We start from the raw sequence: 20,752 nt of genomic DNA, 5'->3' as shown, positions 1-20,752 counted from the left end.
TAACAAATTAGAGAAGAGAGAAGCCAACTTCCTTCTCCCCCTTGTCAAAAGATGGGAAACTTCCACTGTATTTGTTCCATTTCAAGTTTTTATAAAGGAAAAGGGGAAATTGGTGCAATTGCAAAAATTTCAGACCAGGAAGGTCTTCAGAAAACCCAAACTCTTCTTTTCCCACTAACGATACTCCTGAGTCCCAAAAAGAACTTGTATATCATCCTGGCTACAGCATGTTACTCCTTGACTCTTTGTGGCATGGGTGCTATGCACGTATTTAGGTATCATTCTGACATGCTGTCAAATTAACCTAAAGAATACAAATAAAGAGAAAAAGAAAAGACAATTTGAACTACCTCAAATGGAGACAAAGCAGAATGTAACAATGGGACAAAAGGAAGGCTCTTCTCCAAATACAGGGCCTTGACCTTGCCAAATTGTAGTAGCCTGCTACACCCAAAAGTAGTTCTGGAAATTTAAGCCTGAAAATTACCAGAATGTAAGAAGCAAGTAATGAACTGCTAGCAGCTTTCCTGCTAGGTTAAATGTAAAACAACTTACCTATATCCACAACCATAAGTAATTAAAGCAAAAACTCAAACAAGAATCCTTATCTTTTTTGACTAATTATATACACTTGTTATGGTTTTGAAACTGTCTTTTTAATTTTTTCTTCACAAAGTTCAAGCAGAGAAGGTGAAAGAATGTAAATAAGTCACTATTGGGTGTAAGAAAGCAAAATAATTATTATTCTAAACGCTTCCATTGGAGAGATAGAAATGTTTAAGAACTACTACTCAAAATAAGGTTGGGGAGTTTGGGCAGTCTGAGTTCTCAACTTGCTTGCTGGGCTTCTGTCTGGCTGCTGCTTCTTTTCTGGCTGAAGATAACACACTGACCTTGATGAGCTAAGTCTAACAGCCTCTCTGCTTCTTGACTCTCTGCCTTCTGCCAGGAGGGTCTGGGGGGATTCCTTCTGGTTAAGGGGGGAAGCCCCTTGGGGGAAGAAAAGGTGGCTTGGTTGTGCTTTTTTTTCTGTTGATTGTACATATTTGTAAATGTTGTGAATAGTGTATATTTGTACATATTCGTTGCATTTCATCATGGATTGTAATTTGTTTGTAAATCCAGCCTTCATTTGCTTCCAGACTGAGCTAGCCTGGTTATTGTCGGGGGGGGGGATCTAAGCTCTCACGTTGTTATAACACTCAAATAGCTACTTCTGACATTTTTGAAACAAAGGAAAATTTTTCATGGCTGTAAGAGATTACTTTACCTGTAGATAAATTAATTGTTCCAAAACTTTCCAGAGTTTAAGGGTTGTCTTTAAATGCAAAGATTTTCCCTTCCAACCCATTTTACAAAGAATATCACAGTATGAGCCACTCTTAAAACTGGACTACCACAAAATTCTATTTCATTAACCATAATCATCAAATACTAATGCATTTAACTATATGATTCACTTCAGGGAAGTTTTTATTACTCCAACACAATGCGTATTTTTAAAAATATTCTTTACTTTCTACAACTATTATTTGATCTAAAACGTACTGGCTGTAAAATCTTATTACATATTTAATGTTTTGAAGTAGCTGCATATTCAGAACTATTTCTGTACTAAAATTAAATCTGTGTATACATAGTGTATATTCAACATGTAACTTAGCTCTCAAATGTACAATAGCAACAGAAGCACATTTTGGATTCATCAAAGTTGCTATTAGGTAGATTTACTAGACCACACACCTTGCAAAAATGCAACATGCTGAAAACTTCTGAAACCACAGAACCCTGGTGCCATTCATTGTCCCACTCAGAGAGCATCCCTAATTTTAAAATCTATTGCAAGTAGCATTATTCACCCACTTGAGAAAAAAAGGCAAACACATCCATTACAAGTCTTTAAGGGACAGGTAAAACATCACTACATGGAGGCCTACTTCTTCATTCGAACAATATGCAGACACCATCAACCTTATACTAGCTATAAATACGACACTTACACCGGTAAAAATAAGAAGTACTAAAGTAGCCTGTGCACTATTTCTGTAGTAAAGCAATTGATTCCTCTTGTTCATGAGCAACATGTATTAAAATCAGGCCAACAGTGAGACACTTTAATTACAGGTTAAACAACTTATTTTTGAGATAGCTACGCAAGGTAAAGCTTAGAAGTTGAACTGTAGTAAATAAATAATTTTTAGAATGGAAAAAGAAAAGTACGTTTGCTTACCTTTTTGTATGCATAAGAGTACTTCTTACTCTGGTGCTGAAATAAGCAACTAAATACACAAAGCCTAGAACCTCTAGGCAAGTTTACAAACAAGTTAAAAATAAACTACATCATGAGGGTGGCCTGAACATATATAAAAATACAGAAGCAGGACACTGAGAAGGGCAAGTCTGAGCAAAATGAGAGGAAAACAGCCTACCAAAATCTGATGATTACTGTATCCCTGATTAGTCAGGACACTGGCATTTAGGTTTTAATTTATCTACACAAAAATACAACTACTATCATGAACAAATAAAGTTCCTAATCAGAATCTAAATTTCCATAACACTTTAACATAATGACACAGGAGATACTAAAACTTCCTACTCCTTTGTTCCTTTGTAAGAAAAGAGTTGTGGATTGATACTTCTAAGACAGAGACTCAGAGACACAAAATGAGAACCAGCTAGCCCACAATGAAGTACTTCCATTGATAAAGCAGCCTTCCAAATACCATAATTTCCTTTTCATTAAAGAATTTTCTAAAAATCTTTAATTAAGTCATATTTCTCAGGTACAAGATATTATATTCTCTATACAACAAATATTTATCATAAATACCATTTTGTTAAAGCAAGAACAAGCCTGTAACCTTCACAGTGAGAACTACAGTACATGGAGATAAAATGCTTTCAACAAAATGCCTTTTCTAGGGCATTCTTATAAAAAAATCCTGCCAACTGTAGGGTAGGTCAATTTCATATACTGCATTGCATTACTGAATAGGAGTATGTAATATTTTCTAAGATTAAGATACATCTAGTTTACTACACCAGTGAGAAACACTTGCAGTAGCAGCTCTCAAACTTTTAGTTAGGTAACTTTATAATTTCAGACTAGGACTATTTCTACATTGATAACCTCCCAGTTATGGATCAATACATACACAACTGAAAATAGGTTATAATGTGACTCCACCCATTGACTGCAATTTTGATTATTAAGAAAAGTAGGGTGCTACAGAGAATATTCCAAGAGGGAGTTGACCGCTGAGGATTTGTCTTAAAATTCTGAGGCACTAATACAGTACAAGAAATAGAGGTAGAAGGTCAGTGACTTGCACAAAAATATGTGACTTGTTCAATAACATGCTAGTGATAAAAAGTATACATACATATATATGTATGTTTTGGTTTGTTTGGGGTTTTTTTTGTTACACGAGGTTAAGATGGAAAAAACAGTCCTACAGATTATTTCACACTTATATCAATTTTTATTTCTCTGTTTATGTTGTGGTCTGTATATTTTCTGATTCCCAAACCATCATCTACACTGGAACATGACTGCACAGAAAGATGTATAAAGATTCAGGTACAAAAGCAACAAAGCCACATCCAGCAAAGTAAGTACTGTCGTTCATTGCTTCACCCTGCAGAAACATACTTCCATGGGATCTTCTCCCTCTAACAGAAGATATTCTTGCCTTGTGTAGCAGTAACTGGATTATTGCCAAGAACTACTGTTGTGGTCTCTGAACTGATCAGCATTTAAAATTTAAGACAGGTCATAACTGTAATATGTTGTGCTTTACAGAAAAATGAACGAACAGAAAATTTTAAGAACTTTGTAAATACTATCTGAATTACTTAAAAAAATTACTTTTCTTTTAGAAAAAGAAAAATATAAACCAAACAAAACAGACAAAAATCAAGCAACTTGATTATATGGAAATAAATACACAATATCACTAAATAACGCCTCAAATATCCTACTAGACGGCTCCTGAAATTTATCATCTTCTTTTTCGGCATTTCAGTTGCCACTATAAGAGTTATCAAACTATCACAGTTCTGCCTTGGCAAAACCTAATTTAACAGTATTTGTTTTCTAATGCCTTTCCATTCCCCTTCTGACAAAACACTGGAATCTATACTAAGTCTCTTCTTCCTTTACTGATGGTACGTTACAAAAATTCCTAACCATGCAGAATTTTATACTTGCTTTCTTACGCTCTATTTTCAACTTTAAGTATCAATTTTACATTGTGTGTAATCAGCCACACATCTCCTGTGTAATTATTAAGTTCGTGCTATTTGGTCTCTTTTCACCCAATATCCTCATGGTACTATCATAATTCTGTTTGATTATGTATCTTGATTACACAAGGATTTCTCATGGTCAAGGGAAATGTTTTCAAGCATAATTCAGTCTCTTCCACACTCTACTCATCTCAACATTTGTAGCTTTTGGTATAATTTTTTAATGAACTATACCATTTTGCTTTCCATACTGCATTAAATCTGTCTGTTGTTGCTTCATTAATCTTCAAAATTTTTCGCATATAAAATCTATACACACACACAGATGTTCTGCATGACAACCTGAGACTATGAAGGCTCTCCTGTTCTAGGACCACTCCTGGCAAAATATCCCTACTCAGCTTTCTTGAAAGTACTGCAAAACCAGCAACCTCTTTCATCATCATGTACCTTCATTTTAAAACTAAGATGCTCTGATCTTTCTCTTCCTCATTTAGTATGCACACACACACTACTCTGAGACCTTCTGAAAGTTTTACTAATTTGACCACTCTCATTAAATTGCTGATCCATGTTAAATATTAGATAAACTCTATATTTATCCCCATTTGTAAATAACTTCCAAGAAGACAACACAACTGTTAAGCCCTGAAAATTACCTAAGCGACAATACTTCATCTGCTGTAGTAAAAACCAGTTCCAAAGCAGGGGGTGAGTTACCGAAAATGAATACTTCCCTAAATGTGTGGAGTGCTTTCCCTGTGTTGTTCATTCTGCTTAGTCTATATTGGGACTTCACTGGAGGTGTGACAACCTCCAGAAACTTAAAACGCAGACAAACAAAACCCTTTTTAATTCCCAGAAAATTATCCATAAGGTAGTATGAACAACATGCTAGGCAGTATGAATAACTTACTAAAGGTGATTTATTACAAATAAATATATAAACAATAGAATAACTAGGCAATTCAAGACTAGAATGTGCTAGCTTGTCTCTCTGCAGCTAACATAGTGGAACCCTGATACAGTTCTCCATGAAAGCAGATCTCTACAATTAAAACAAGCCCAGCTCTCACCACCAAAACCCTAAAAGCAGAGTTCATAGCACTACTGGGAGGCAACACCAGCAGCACAGCAGCTACTCAAGGGACAGCAGGACTGTCTGCTTGAAAAGGGATACCACAAGCTGCTATGTAAGATAACAGCAATAATTTCTGATGCACATAAGCAAGCAAGAATGATGACCTACACTTTTTTCACCCTTCTCTATGCACTGAGGTAGGGCAAGAGGTAGAGAAAGGAGGTATGTACTCTTTCTAAATAATGTGTTGTTTTTATTTTCTGGAGACACTGGTGAGGCTGACAGCTCAAAAGACAGTGGCAATAAGCACTACTGCTAAACACAAATTAACATTATCTTTATTCAAATATTAGGAAAATAAAATAAAAAAATAATTTTAAAAAATTCTAGCCATGACAGAAACAAAAACTAGGTAGCTGCATAATAGTATGTGCATAAAATGGTAGTTGCATGAAAAATACAATTTGTTGACATCTTTGACTAATTCATTTGCCCTCTACCCACCAATTATTTTGACCAGAACAACTTGTATTCCGTAACTTGGATCCATTTTAAACAGGTCATTCTATACATTCTGCTTACAGCAGGCTCACTTTAAAAGTTCTCTTTCCAAATTACAGAAGCCTACAGACCAGGATAAGCAAGCTTTATACCACATACGGTCACAAACTGTCGAAAGGAAACAGTACTTCGCACCTACCTACACCTGTACTATCCAAAGTTCCGTCTCTAATCTTTGTGTTTGTAGGTCCAAAAAATAATTCTTAGAATTATTGAAAGTTTGTTCCACTACATCTTTTATGTTGAAAATTCACTCTTAACATATATGTAATATTAGTTGTAGGACACTAAGTCCATGCAACCTATCCCAAACTTAAACTGACATCCACTCTTGTATATGATAGATATATATATAGATATACATACATAATAACATTTATGCATTTCTTGTATCACCAACATACGAAACAAGGAACTAATAAACATCAATAATTTTCTCAAAGTGACACCAGCACTAGAAGAAACTGTTACTGTTCCACAACTGTATCCTTTCAGCTTTCTTAAATTCAGCAAAGCCCATGAAGAAACACGTTCCAAAATAAGACCTTTCTCCCTGCAAGCTTGTTAAGCAAGAGATGAAAATTCTTTATTTTATTATATGCAATTTTATGCCTTTATGGCATTTTAATATAAGGATAAAAGTAACAATAATTGTGATGATGACTTTTTTTAAATGAAATGAAAATGGTAAATTCAGCGTTAATGAAAACTATAAACTAACAGGACAGAAATTCATTCTGTTCATGCAGCACTGGTAGCGTAAGCATGGATGCTGAAGAACCACTACGTTTTTATCAGTAAATCAGAACCCTAACGCAGAAAGCAGATGCGACAACTCAAGTCAGAGACCACTCAGTGCTTTACAAATAATGACAGTCTTCGCTCAGTAGCGACCTAGCGTCTGGGTCATAAGTCAATTAATATCTAGTAACCAATTTAAATGAGGGAGTAGGCCATGAAAGACTAACTTACCAGCATTTGATTTTCCTTCTACGCTATCTACCCCATCCACCCTTCCAAATAGTGTTCTCTCCACCAATATTCCCACATTCCTGCCTCCTTACCCAATGCATGAATGCACCCAGCTCACTCTACATTCACGTTCCTTTCCTTTTTCTAATTCAGCTACCTCTACTGCCTTCCTTTCCTCTCTCGTTAAAATACCTCAAAAGACCTCACCTTCCCTCTTCTTTGGCCTACAAGTGACTGAGAAGCAGAGTGTACTACCTGGTCGAACTGTATGTGCCTCCCAGCTGGGTAGCTGACTATTCAGTGCAAGTGTCTTCTGCAAGGCCAGCAACCTAATAGTACACACATACACACCCCTTGGAGCCTCCAAGTTGCATATCTGGATCAACTGGCTGCCTGATCAGGAGATGTGTGTATTCCTGATGGGCAGTTGCCAAGTCAAGAATCAAGAATCATATGAAATCTCTGAAGCTACAAACTATAGGAAATGGATACCATCTGAACCAAAAAGTCTTGAGGAAAGACACAGCCCAGAGAATTGCTTAGAGCTGGTGGTCTTCCATAGCAGACTCCTATACAATGCATCCTTTAAAGTGTCATCTAATATGGTAATCAGATAAATATTGTACATTTATATGTTGCTGTATGTTATATGAACAATTATATTTGTGTTCTGTCTACTTCACTGTAACTTGCCAGCATTATGTCCACAACACAAAAAAGGTTTTAATCATATTTATTTTGACCTTGTCACTACTGTAAATTGGCAATACTACAGATCACACTATACTAGTGAAATTATAATTAAAAAAAAGTAGATTCTTTGATGAGTTTCTGAAAACAAGAAATACTAGCAGTTTTTTGTTTCCCTTACTTAGATCATCAAGCAGCCCTCTCCCCACCAAAAAAAAAAAACCAAAACCAAAACCCAAAAAAACCCCAAAAACCATGCTTCAGTTAATTTACCAATATGAAAAACAAATTCTATTACTTTCATAAACTCTTTAAAAAGAAAACAACCACCAAGCCTTGAGTCTGCAGCTTTCCCTTACATGGAAAGACCTACTGAAGACTACAAACAAAATGAACGCTATTTACACGTATTTTGGTATATTAAGTTCTGAATATTGCCTTCGCTTTTCAGTTTCTGCCATTGCTAAATCAGGCACATTTTGTGTTAATATCCATGGTCCAGATCTTACGCACCTGACCTTTAGAAGTACACTGCAAGACTGACACAGGATGCCACCAATTTCAGCCTATCTCTGAAGAGGGCTGAGATTCTCCCTAAGCAGATGTAGAAAGAATTCTAAGCAGGCAAAAGTCCACAAATGCAGCTCTTGCAGCAAACCTAAAAGGTATCAAGCCACCAGAAAACCCAGAGTATTTTTGCATTCTACCAGACACATGTATTTATGGACAATCAATATTTTAAATTGCATCACATACAAATATCCATGAAGAAATATCCAGTACATGTAGTGAAATTGGGTGTTTGCTTACAGTTACATGCTGAGCACTAGACTGTTTTAAAGTAACATTTTTCTTTGATCTTAAGAAGCACTTCCTTCAAAAGCTTGACTAACTGTTAAAATACAGTTAAACTGCTTCTTAAGATAATGAAATTACTACAGAAAAAAAATGGGACTTGTGTAAATATAACTAGAAAAAAAAAGAGTTGTATTCATCCATTACAAAAAACATCTTTCTAGGAATGTAACTATATGTCAGTTACAACAGCATATGACTATAGGACATGATAATGAAACAATACTAAATGTGATGAAGTCACTGTCACCAGGTATTGTATTTTGATTTTCTAACCTTTTACACTTCTACTACGACTCTATTGCATTGACTAACATAATGTATTTCTAATAAATAACTTAATCTTATAGAAACAGAGAAGCATAAAATATTGAACAGGATAACAGTTTAGGTAGTTCAAAAGAAAGCAAGCACTCAGAAGTATTTGAAAAGAAAAAAATGCTTACTTAAAAGTATTCCAGTATTTCCGGCCCTCTATATTCTTCAAATCCAATTAAGCACAGTAATTTACTACAGGGGTCAACATTTGTACACAATTGTGCTCAAAACCAAAATTTTCACTAAAAAAATTTTACTGTATTTCCATACCTTAGAGTCACAACAATTAGTTTGGAAGAACAAGCAACATGCACGCCAATGCTACAATGCCTGCCTGGGTCTGCAGAGTGCCTGAAAACACGTTTTCAGGTGTGTAAAATACATTTTAGATATTCATCTGGATTTTGTGAGTTCTGCATGTCCACAGCTGCAGATTTTTTTTCCCAAGTACCATGGAATCTATTATCCTTTTGCTGTAAAATTCAGTATTTTACTGTTGCTAGGCACCTGACATTTAGTGCTTTGGCCTCTTGCCCTTTACCTGCATACACCTTTTCTTTCCTTCAGTTTTCTTCACAATTAGAAATTCATTCAATTACAGTAAATATTCCATGTGCAGTCAATGGGTACAGACATCTAGGGGTCACAGAACAGATGATGAATTCCAGCTTGTAGTCAAAGATTAAGATGATCATTAGCAGAGAATGAGAAACAAAAAGACCTGTGTGCTAGGCAGCCAGGATAAACAGTATCGCAACAGCAAATTCCTTCCCCTCAGCCCACAAGCAAAGGAAAGGGTTTCTGAATTGACCCACATGGGCAAGACCATGGATGCCAAGGCAGTGGGTAAAGGATAGTCAGAAAGCACACTCAAAACCTCCTGAGAAATAATTAATACTGAGATTCATCAATTACTACATTAAATGATGAGACAGAACTCTGTGTACATATTATGAAAGGGAAAGAAGTTATCTCACAGTGAGATAAGTGACTAATACTGCCATGGAATTTATTCCCATTTACCACAGAGAGCACAAGGATCTATTACAAAGAGTATCTTCTAGATACAATGTTAAGGTTGTACATTAATACTTAAACAAGGTCATTCCTGAAATTTTTCTTCAGGTATTTACTGTTATGTGAATATACACTGTTAGAAATTAGAATTTTCTTAGGTTTTCATAGATGGTATTGGGGGGAGAAAAGTGTCCAAGACACAACTGTGTAACCTCCAGCGCTAAAATTCTGCTCTCCTCCCTAAAAGTACACAGGACATATGCGAATTCTGTAACACAGCACTGTTGATATGGTCATTGCCTGGATTCTACATCATTTAATCAAAGTCACTAGAACCCAGATACTCCTGAACAAAACAAAAATGTAAGGAATGTTACTAGGCTGATTTCCCCAAGTTTTCTTTTAATACAAATAAAACAAACAAGCAAGCACACACATACAGCTCTACAAATATACTATGCCATAATCATTGTTAACATACTGAACATGCTAGATTTGCTCCCAAAGTAAATTGGTTTCATTTAGCTTCAGGAAGCCCCTGGGATGTATCCCAAATTACATGTTACCCTAACACATTACTCCTCATAATACACATTGTTAGTACTCTTCAAAGAACTTTAACATAGCTGATTAAAGTCAGTCATATGATTTAGTGATTTACAGAGCTGAGAATCTCTACATGTGGATTATCATGGAAGCATAGCAACCTTTGGACTGGGAGGCAAGAGGCCAACTAGCAGACATCACACCACATAACAATGGAGAAATGCATGCAGCCATAAGTATGGCCCATCTAAACTTCAGCACATAAATATATGAAAAGTCCATCTAACACTGAAAGAGAAAGTATCTCTGAAACAGAGTAAGTGCCATACTTTACAGGATTTTTATGTATTTTAGGTACCTACGGATTGACAAGCAACACTGTAAATTACTCTGAAAGGCTATTCATTTGAACAGATGCTCCTCCCATACCAATAAAAAGGAAAATAGCATGAACACAGTTCACTCCTGCAAACAAATGTGTTCCAGTGCACCATTCAACAGAACTCCACTCTTATAACAGTATGCAATCCCTCTTGCAGCATAGCTGGCTTGCTCCAGTTTATCTGAAGTTAATATAAATACATGCACATTCAGTTCAAAGATAGGGAGAAAAAAAAGTAGAGAACTCAGTGTCACTACCTTGTTACTGAAAATCCAATTCAGGACTGCTTCGACTTGAACTTGTTGCTCCAAGGAGACCGTATTTTAGATCTGATACCTAGCTCACTAATCTAGTGCCTCAGGCAAAGCCTAAGCTCACTATTCTGGGTACCATCTTGCTGTTTTATTATCCTTCCTTAAGATAAGCTTCTTTCTTTCAACGGTTCCAATATTTCTCTGCTTAGGTATCCCAAGTTTATTTATTCTCTAAGGAATAAAGATTGTTCTTCCTCTCATCTATGCTATATTTTCTGCTTCTCAACACTGCAGAGGGCAAATAAGCTTATGAATAGTTTTATTTTCCTCATATATACCTAATTTATATTCATTTTCAAATATTTAAGATATGACATGGAAGGATGAAGACACACAATCCCTGCATTAAAGAGCTTACAGTCTCACACTTCTCTGTTAGACAGGCAAACAAACATCACTATACCCACTTTATAAATATGAACAAAAGGATGGCAAATGATTTCACTAAGGCCACTGAATAAGTATCTATCAGATTGATAACCAGAAACAAGATCACATGATGGGATCTCTGGCCTATACCAAATTCTCTCTATGAACTATGTCTTCTAATAATGACGAATGGTACTACCGTTACTCCAAGCAGCCCCATTTGAACTGCAAGACACCACTCTGAACAAGCATTTTAAAACAAAACATAGCAAAACAAATCACAAACAATCCATTTTCATAATCTGTTACACACTTAGTTTTCAGTTTTTCTATTCACAGAACCTAACACTACCCTGTTTTATTTCTTAAAGTGCTACAACACTCAGCTATTGATTAAAGAGGAATTTTAAAAAGATAAGAAATAATAATAGCCTCCTTTTATGGATGGTTTAACTAAGACTCAGGAAGAAGAAATTTGCCTGTTAGAACTGGACTCCATCATTATTAACAAAAAGCCAAAACAACACAAAAAGGGCACCTTGCTGTATTTGGATTTCATTCCTATTTGACACACACTCTCAAAGTAACAGTCTGAACCTCAGACTGTACATCGAGTAGACTGTCTGCAAAACTTAACAAATTATACTTCTCTATTTCAATATTGGCAAAAGTGGGGAAGGAGTTAGGAAAGAAAAATAAGAGTATGATTGTCCTATCTACTGAAGTTGAACTGCAAATAAACAAGGTAATCAAAGCCTACTTACTCTAACATAAAAAAGATGCCCCTTTTCTTAGCCTAGAAAGCCCTTCGCAAGAAAACCCATATACATTCTTGATCTTGTTGCAGTATATTTACAATTTATGCAAACCTAAGACATTACCACAGCTATTAGTAATTTTAAAGCATATTAATTTTGATATTAATATTAAATTAATTTTGATATTAAATATTAAAGCAAATTAATTTTGATAGTTTCAGTTAAGGATTAGAAAATGGTCTTAACAAACTTTCCACTAATTATTAGAAGAGTCAGTAAGTCCTAAAATTCACCACAGTTATTATAGTGTTGCCAGAAACTTGCTCTTTGTAGGTTAGTAGTTCTGGCATTAAAATGAACAGATTCCACAGGTGAAGTCTGCAATATTGCAATAAAAGGCTGCAGTTATGCGAGAATAAGGTTTTCGTTATAGCGTTATTGATGGACAGAACCTGTAACGTCATCTAGTCCATCTCACTGCCAGTCCTGGTACCTGCTGCACATGTACTAGTGCCTACACCAGGCTAGTTCTGAATGACCCATGGTGTTTCCCCCCTATTCTGCTTGGCATACCATAAGTATACAGGTTATCTTGCAGGTTTTTGCACAGCTGTCTCCTCTGAATATTCTCCCTTAGTTTCATCTCAGCCTACACATTACCACAGCCTCTTACTCAAAATTATCTCCATTTAAAGTGTTTAGGCCCTTCAAAATGCTTGTAAGTTACCATTTCCCCTTCTCACTCAAAATACTCATTTAGCCAAGTAAGACGTTTATTTCTCAAACTGCTTTAAAATCAACTAGTCACTTCAGCCTTAACATTTTGTTGCTCTTCCCTAAGTTTCTGTGAAGTTGCCCCACCTGTTACAAAGGCTCTGAAAGTAAAACGGTATTCCAAGTACAGTCACACAATCTCATACAAAAGCTCACCTCCTTTGTTCAATGCCTCTGTGGATGCAACCTAAACTAATTCTGACTTTTCCAAAGTCTATATGTCGTATTGCAAACTGGGGCCTGTTCTTCCTGCCAGAAGGATGCACAAATCCCTTTCATATGAAAGCGAGTTGGGTGCACACAACTGACAGGATTATCAGGCGCATGGTATCACTTCTATCCCTTTTTCAGCAATACTGCTTTCCAGGTTATTCTCTCACAATGAATACCTGTTTTCAATTACTGTCCCTCAACTGTTTTAGCTTGCATTTTCCAAACTAAATCTCATTTGCACTTTCTAACAACATGCCTAATTTCTTTAGATAATCTTTCCTTTTCTGCCCTGACTTACATTTAACTCTTCCCACAATTGTTTCCTGATAATGTTATATGTACTATTCACCTTCTCATAATCAATCCAGACACTAAATATGCCTAAAATGGCTAAACCTGTATTACTAAGTGCATATGTAAGCACTGATGTTACTCTTTCAGCACCTAAAACTGCTGTGACTCACCAAATCTATTCTTTACACTTTGTTCTGTTTATGGTCCTTCAACCAATTTTGCATTCCATTAACTATCAACATGTTAATGAGAGATTATGAAATGTATTTGAATTTTAGAAAACATAAAAGATTACTACAGCTACCTTTTCTTCATCAACCGGGGCCTTGAACCTGCAACCAGATTTGGCAAGGAAGACAGTCCTGTACTTCTCTATACTCACTGATCTGTGTGCAGATGCTGTTTGTAGTATCAGGTCCTAATTGTAAACACTGAGCAAAAAATAACAATGAAAACTCTCGTAAAGTAATTTTGTTTGGAAAATTCCAGGCTGCTTATTGTTGTTTCCCTAGTATTTTTGTCATTATTTTACTCGGAACAGAATTCCTTATTTTTATCTAATTCTTGAGTTCATGCCTTTTTAAACATTTATTTTCCTTTTTTTTTTTTATTTAATGCACAGTACTATTATTCAATTTCTTAGTGGCATCTTGACGATCAAATTACTTAGATGTTTCTTCATCTCTTTCAAGAACTCTCCTTGTTCATTGTCAATACCTGTTTGATTTTTAACTGCTCATACTTTTTCATCCTACTATCTATATATCCATCTACAATTTCAGGAAATTCAGCGTAATGGCTTATCTTTATCTTTATACAGATACTTTATACAACCTTTCCATTTATGAACTGACTTCTTTCCTCTCTGCTTGTCTTCCCTTTACTTCCCCAATATTTACAACAGTGAAATACTTTTGACTAGTATTAACTAATTATTGCATCTTTTGCCAGACACAATATACAACTTGCTTCCCAACTTCCAGAAATTCTCTGCAGAACCGAGACTTAGAACTTTCTGTACCTTCACATAATTTCTCTGAATGCAAATAAATACCTTTTTAAAACAAACTGATTTTAATTCAGCTAAGCATACCTCATTTATGCATTTACTTCACAGGGTCACTCACTCCCTGAGAATAGATGGAGGTCCACCACAGAAATAAATGTATTGTTTACGTTCACATGAAAACCAACAGAACCTTATATGTTATAACATGTGAGGTCAAATCAGCCCAATTCTTTATAGGACTGTAACCTAATCAATCATCAACTTAAAAACTAGGCTGTATTTCACGTTAACTTACTTTTCACCTACTGTATGCTTACCAATGAACAAAAACTTAAAAGCCCACATCACTGATGTTTACATTTATTACTCCATATTAAAATATTTTCATTAACATTATAAAATAATCTTTAGAGAAGCATTTAGAAGATGCTTTACTAATTTACCTCAATTGAGACGAAACATCTAATTTGCACAACATCCAAGGGAATTACACTCTCTGATGCTGCAGAAACTTACAGAACTACATTAACAAGTACAGTCTATCAATGGTTATCGGCACTGTGGCTTTTGACTGCTCACTAAGAACCACAGTGCATAAATTACTTCACCTGTCAGACAGCTCAGAGCAACACAATCACAAAGTTTGAATGTTTCAGACTTTCCCTATTATAAATAAATTTATCCAGTGAGAGAAAACAGAGAGCAGTACAAAGTAGATGGGATTGTGTATTACTCATTCAAGTATCACCTATCATAAAGCCTATCAGAATTATATCCAAAGTTTAAATAAGTCACATCTTTAATGAAGGCCAACATACATTCCCAAGGACACCCAGCAAAATTCTACAACTGTCAAAACTAAAAAGTTCTTTAAACAAAAAAGACACACCTCACAACTGCCTAGAAAAAAAATAACCTGATGCTTGTTTTGCAAAACATTCAGCTTGATCAAGCCAGTAGGACTACTTATGTCACACAAAAAAATTCAACTTTCTAAATTATTGGCACAGTAATTATAAGTCAAAATGACAGCATTATTAGAAATAACACCATAAAATGAGCAAATGGTTCATGTAGCTTGAGATCTTATCTCAGTGAACATGGTATGCCAGATGTTTCATAGAAAGAAGCTACTTTCATCACAAACCATCATGAATCCAAAGCTGCAAATGTGTTCATGTAGATGCACACTACTAAACCCCTCTGAATTCAACAGGGTCCCACACCTGCCATGCAGATGCCTCACTCTATGTGACACACAACATATGATTGGATAAAAATACACATAACAGTTGATAGGCCTCAATTTGTCTGGCTGTGTTTGCAAAGTCATTACAACAGTGAGGCTAACAAAATAGTCATACTTAAGATGTGAGGAACATTTTTTTTCCAAAGGTTATGGCTCAGCAATTCATAAAAATCTAGCCCTGTAAGAAACCTCAGGTTATGTTCTTCAACACAGACAAACAAGATCCTTTCCACAAATTTATCACTATAGCTTACCCCCACCCCCACCCCCTCTGCCAACCAAATCCCCCCCTAAACCTTCTAAGTTAAAGCTAAGCACAGATACATGTGTATATGCAGCCCTCTTACTGCAGTGTAGGAAGGTGAACTCATCTGGGAAACAGTTCACATCAAACTTAGATTATGTGAGAAACAACACTGAGTAAAGCAGTTAATTTAGGAAAACCAAACACACACACACAAAAAAATATCCCAAACAAACAAACAACATATCAAACAAAAAAACTCAACCAAGACAACTACTAAAATGCAATCCATCCTAAAACCAACAACTTTGACAGATTATTTCAGAATGGCCTAAGTAAATCACAGATTATGATAAAATGTTTTTAAAGATTCTTCACCCCAACTGTTTATCAACTTTTTCCTAAATTTCAAATAAATTAAAAAACCTTTCACATATTTGTATCTAATAATTTACACATAATTTTAGTGCCTGTACTTTAAATAATGTCAATACCAGTATGTTAATACTAAAAATAACATTTGTATATGTCATATTCTAAATTAAAAAGTAACATTTGATTAAAAATTAATAGTCATTAGAAGGCTATATTAACATTAATTGCGTTAACTGTCACACCATATATATGCTTTCAAAACACAGATGAAAACACGAATTACATACTGTAAAAAGCTAGTCCATTCAAACACTTGAATATGGAAATAAAAAGGAAATAGTAAAAAGCAAAAACCTACCATTTCACAAACTATACATAAAGTCTTAAGTAATTAATTACATGGTCCAGCAGAAAACCTCAAAAAGCAAAAAAATGTTTTCTATAGTCCAAGAAATCTTCAGCAAAACTACCTTATGTGGCAGAGGGAAAAACAAAATAGAACTGGAAAAACAACAACAAACAACCCACAACACCCTTCCTCCCCAACCCCAAAAAAGCCCCCAAAACAAAAACACAACACCAAAAAACAACCAAACACCAAAAAAAACAACACAGCACAGAGAGACATCCTGAAGAGAGCTTCTCACTTCATTTCTAGGCCTGCTAGCAATCATAAACTTTGCTAAAGCTGTCAAAAATTGTAATTCCTTTTCTAAGTCTGGATCTTAAAGCAATCATATGTCACCACCGAAAAAAAGAAAAATTCAGTAACTACAGATATCTGACTCAGGTTTCCAGACATCACTGTAACTCAATAACTGCTCCACTGTGCTATGAACTCTACAGCTTCAAGCTGAAGTCAATCTAGGACAACCAATAGAAACTGCACCTGTACAATTACTGTATTTCCTAATTCAGAAGGCCAAACTAGACACAGATGAAGCCTGTGTGTACTCACACCACCAAAACAGAAGTCCAAAAGCCCATACATCTTTTGCACTTATTGGACATCTATATGATTGTTAATTGCAAGAAAAATTATCATTTATACAATTCAGAAACATAAAATTACTTTCCTTAACCAACGTTCATAAAACTTTATTCCAAATTAAATTGTCTATATAAAGAATTTAAAACTATCATATAAAAAATTTTAAAAAATCTTTCCCATAAAGAATAATCACCAAAAGTTAATAAAAAAATCTAGTAACTGAACAGCATCACACTCAGTAATTTAAAATATTCAGTATGAACTCCATGCTAAAAATAACCTGAATCACAAAAAATAACCTGTACCACTCCAAGAAATGTAGTCTTATTTTCAAATACTGAAAAAATCTACTACTTTTCAAATAATAGGTAAAAATATTTAGCTTTTTGTACTCCAAAAGAAAAAAATCATGTATGCTGGTAGTAACTGAAAACAGTATAATTTATCCAAAACAGTCTACCTTCCTGCAGATGTATTTTCATTCAACGTCTGACCCCACTGAGCAGTAAACAAGTTTACATGTATCAACATATTTTAGTGCTCCAAAAATTAAGCTAAGTTTCTGCAACTGTAACAACATGATCTCTTAGTAAGAGTCCTTTAGTTCCATCGTTCTAAAACAATCAATAAAAATCTGTCATACATTGTTTATATATACTTCAGATCCCTTCAAAGTTTAAAGCTTGCAGATGTAAAATACAAATAAAACACTAGAAAATAGAATTACCTTTAACTTATCATTGCACCCGATCAGTAAGCAATTGCAAGTTCTTTCTGCTTTATCGCATTTTTAAAGAGCAGGGATAATTTTAGTATTGCACACACTAAAACCCAAATATAATCCCACACTCAAAAATACTAGCGCAATAGCTTGATAGCACTCACCGCAAGTAATACTGTTTTAAAGCGAAGGCAGCGTTAGAACAACTTCTGGGAAAGTTAAACTCCTCTACAATTTCTCCCCACTGATTCTTCTCTGATACCTGTCAAAAACAACACACAGGCCGAGATACACAACGTACACATAAACATGTCGTTGACAGCGAACACCACAAAAAACCACAAGCTGCCATGAAGCAAATAGATAAATATATAAAAAGAAATAAACAAGAATGTACATGGGATTTAGAGCTATGTGTTTTACTGACAGTCGGTAGTATTTCCCCCTTGGAAATAATCTCGGTTTTCACCGGTATTTTACTGTATTTATTATTTAATTTATATGTTATTATTTTCGGGGAGAACGGCCGGGAGGGTTGGTATTGTTTTGGGGTTTGTTTTTGTTTTTACTGCCTGGACAATAACCAATCGGGAGTCCCTCTGTCGCCCCCTTTTAAATCCTAACGCGGTCCGTTAAAAACCCAAAGAAGTTTAAAATAATGCGGGGAAGTGTTGGCGGGGGCGCCCCCTGGCCTGCGGGGCGCGGGGGCGCCGGCCCGGGGGTTCCCCCCCAGACAGATCCACAGGCACAGAGAGGCCTTTCTTCTGAGGCCTACATTTCTGTCCCTAGCCTTGAAGCCTAAAGATGGCTATTTGATTACACACCGTCTTGGGTGCCCCTTTTGTTATTTTTCTCGGGGAAGGGCTCGAAGGGCAGCGCCCGGCCCCCCCCGGCTGCGAGGATCGTTTCCTAGCCCATGCTCCGTGCCGATTATCGATGTTAAACATGCCCGCTAATTTTGAGTTGCACTAAAACTGCGCTCAGACTCTCTCCTCTGTCTCTCCCTCTGTGTGAGAGAGGGAGAGAGACACACACACACAGAGCTGCCACCACAAGCGAAAGAAACTGCCTCTCGCCGACCGAAGCTTTCCGCTCCCTTCTCGCCTTCTCCCTGGGAAGGGGAGTAGGGGAGAGGGGCTCCGGCGGAGGTGGGGGAGGTACGAGCAGGGTGTACGCCGTACCCCTGGATCCCCCTTCCTCGCTTCACCGACAAGGCCAAGCCACCAACCTGCCTATCTGTTCGCTTCCTTCTTCCACCCCCCACCTTCTCTAACCGGCTTTAAATAGGACGGTTCCCGGCCATCCCGGCTCCCCCCGCCGCCCCCGAGGGTCAGAGGAGACTTTTGGGAAGAGGTTAGTGGGAGGGAAACCCAAATTAAAACTTCCACTCACCTTCCCAAATCCGCCTAAAGTGGTGACTCTGGTGTACAGAGCATGAAGATCCAGCTCCTTCCCACCCACCACGGGGATCTTCTTAAAAGGAGACCTGCCAAAGGAGATACACACAAAACACCACAACTTGTCAGCTCTGCCCCCTTTTCTCCCCTTGCTGGGGCTGTCGTGTCCTTCAGGGAAGGGGCTGGAAGTTGGATCTGGTCGGTTTAAAAGCCTCCCCCCCCCCCCCTCCCGTTCCATCTCCCCATTTTCCTCACCCTCTGCTGTGGTGAAACTGCCGCAGCTCGTCCAAGAAAGCGAGTCCCTTTCTCCGCTGGTCTGCGTGGTTTTTACCCGTCGAATTTGCCATTTTTGTATTAAAAAAGGTTCTCGTAAAAAAAAATCCAATTGAAAAAAAAAAAATCGGCCGACAACAACAACAACAATCCCCGGCTCCTCCTCGTCTTTAAGAGACCCAGGTGCCCGTGCTCGGCCGGGGATCAGCCATGGAGAGGGGCTTGTTTAAAAAAAAGTTTAAAAGGAATAAGGGAGCCCAGAGAGTGTGGTAATTGCGAGTCCTGTCTCCACACAACACACAGGCAAAGAGACAGGGAGGGAGAGGGGCACCTCTCAGTAATTCCTCCTCCCGCTGCTGCTGCCTCTCAGCACCACAAACCCAACCGATCCAGCCTGCACATGAGACTCAACATGGTGCTGCTGGATCACACAATGAATTGGGTTACTGTTGTGGTGGGGTGGGGGGGGAGCCGGAGTGAGGTATTGACAGTGTGTGTGTGTTACAGCCGCGGCTCCATGCGATCTCCCTCTCCCTCGCTCGCTCGCTCCCTCTCACACACACACACTGTACAGCTACGGCAGCGGCGGCGGCGGCGGCGGTGGCGGCGGCAGCGGGATTCACTTCTCTTCTCTCTCAGACAAAAAGATCTGAGGCCGCCGTGCTTCTGCCTGGACGAGAGCGCAACACAGCGGACCCCGGAGGCCGGTACTGGTACTGCAGAAGGCAGCTCTAAAGGCAAAAGCCAGCACAGCCCCAGCAAGCAGTTCCTGGCGGGGAACAATAGGCTCCTCTCGCCGCTAAGGGCTCATCTGCAATGTGCCGCAAACTTCACACAAAGCCGGGCGGAAAGAGGCGAGGGAGAAGGAGAAGAGAGGAGGAAAAAAACGGCTACTACCGGTTGTTCCGGGGCTAGGGGCCGGGGAAAGGGCCCACCCTTGCTAGGCTCTTACCGATCGGCCTCTCTCCGCTGCTGACGGCGGGGGGGTGTGTGTGTGTAGAGGGGGAAGGGCATGAAAGGTGGATTTAGAAAGTGGGGCCGGTTTTTAAAAATTGGATTAAACCCAACGCGCTGAGTTCAAGGGGAGAGAAAACAACT

General features: G+C 37.4%; 1 protein-coding gene across 1 annotated transcript in view; it reads right to left on the bottom strand.

Moving 5' to 3' along the window:
• ARID2 (AT-rich interaction domain 2) overlaps window positions 1-19,728 on the bottom strand; it is a 93,934-nt gene extending 74,206 nt beyond the window's left edge. Inside the window, exons 1-3 of the mRNA XM_054399505.1 lie at window positions 19,637-19,728; window positions 19,377-19,470; window positions 18,149-18,246 (exon numbers count right to left, since the gene is read on the bottom strand). Of these exons, the coding sequence (XP_054255480.1) occupies window positions 18,149-18,246; window positions 19,377-19,470; window positions 19,637-19,728 (284 nt within the window). The remainder of the gene's footprint in view (window positions 1-18,148; window positions 18,247-19,376; window positions 19,471-19,636) is intronic.
• Window positions 19,729-20,752: the final 1,024 nt, after the last annotated feature.

The sequence above is a fragment of the Indicator indicator genome, chromosome 3 (genome assembly GCF_027791375.1).
Source record: "Indicator indicator isolate 239-I01 chromosome 3, UM_Iind_1.1, whole genome shotgun sequence".
Classification (NCBI taxonomy): Eukaryota; Metazoa; Chordata; class Aves; order Piciformes; family Indicatoridae; genus Indicator; species Indicator indicator.
The sequence above is the reverse complement of the archived record's forward strand: the minus strand, read 5'-3'. Positions and strand labels throughout refer to the sequence as shown.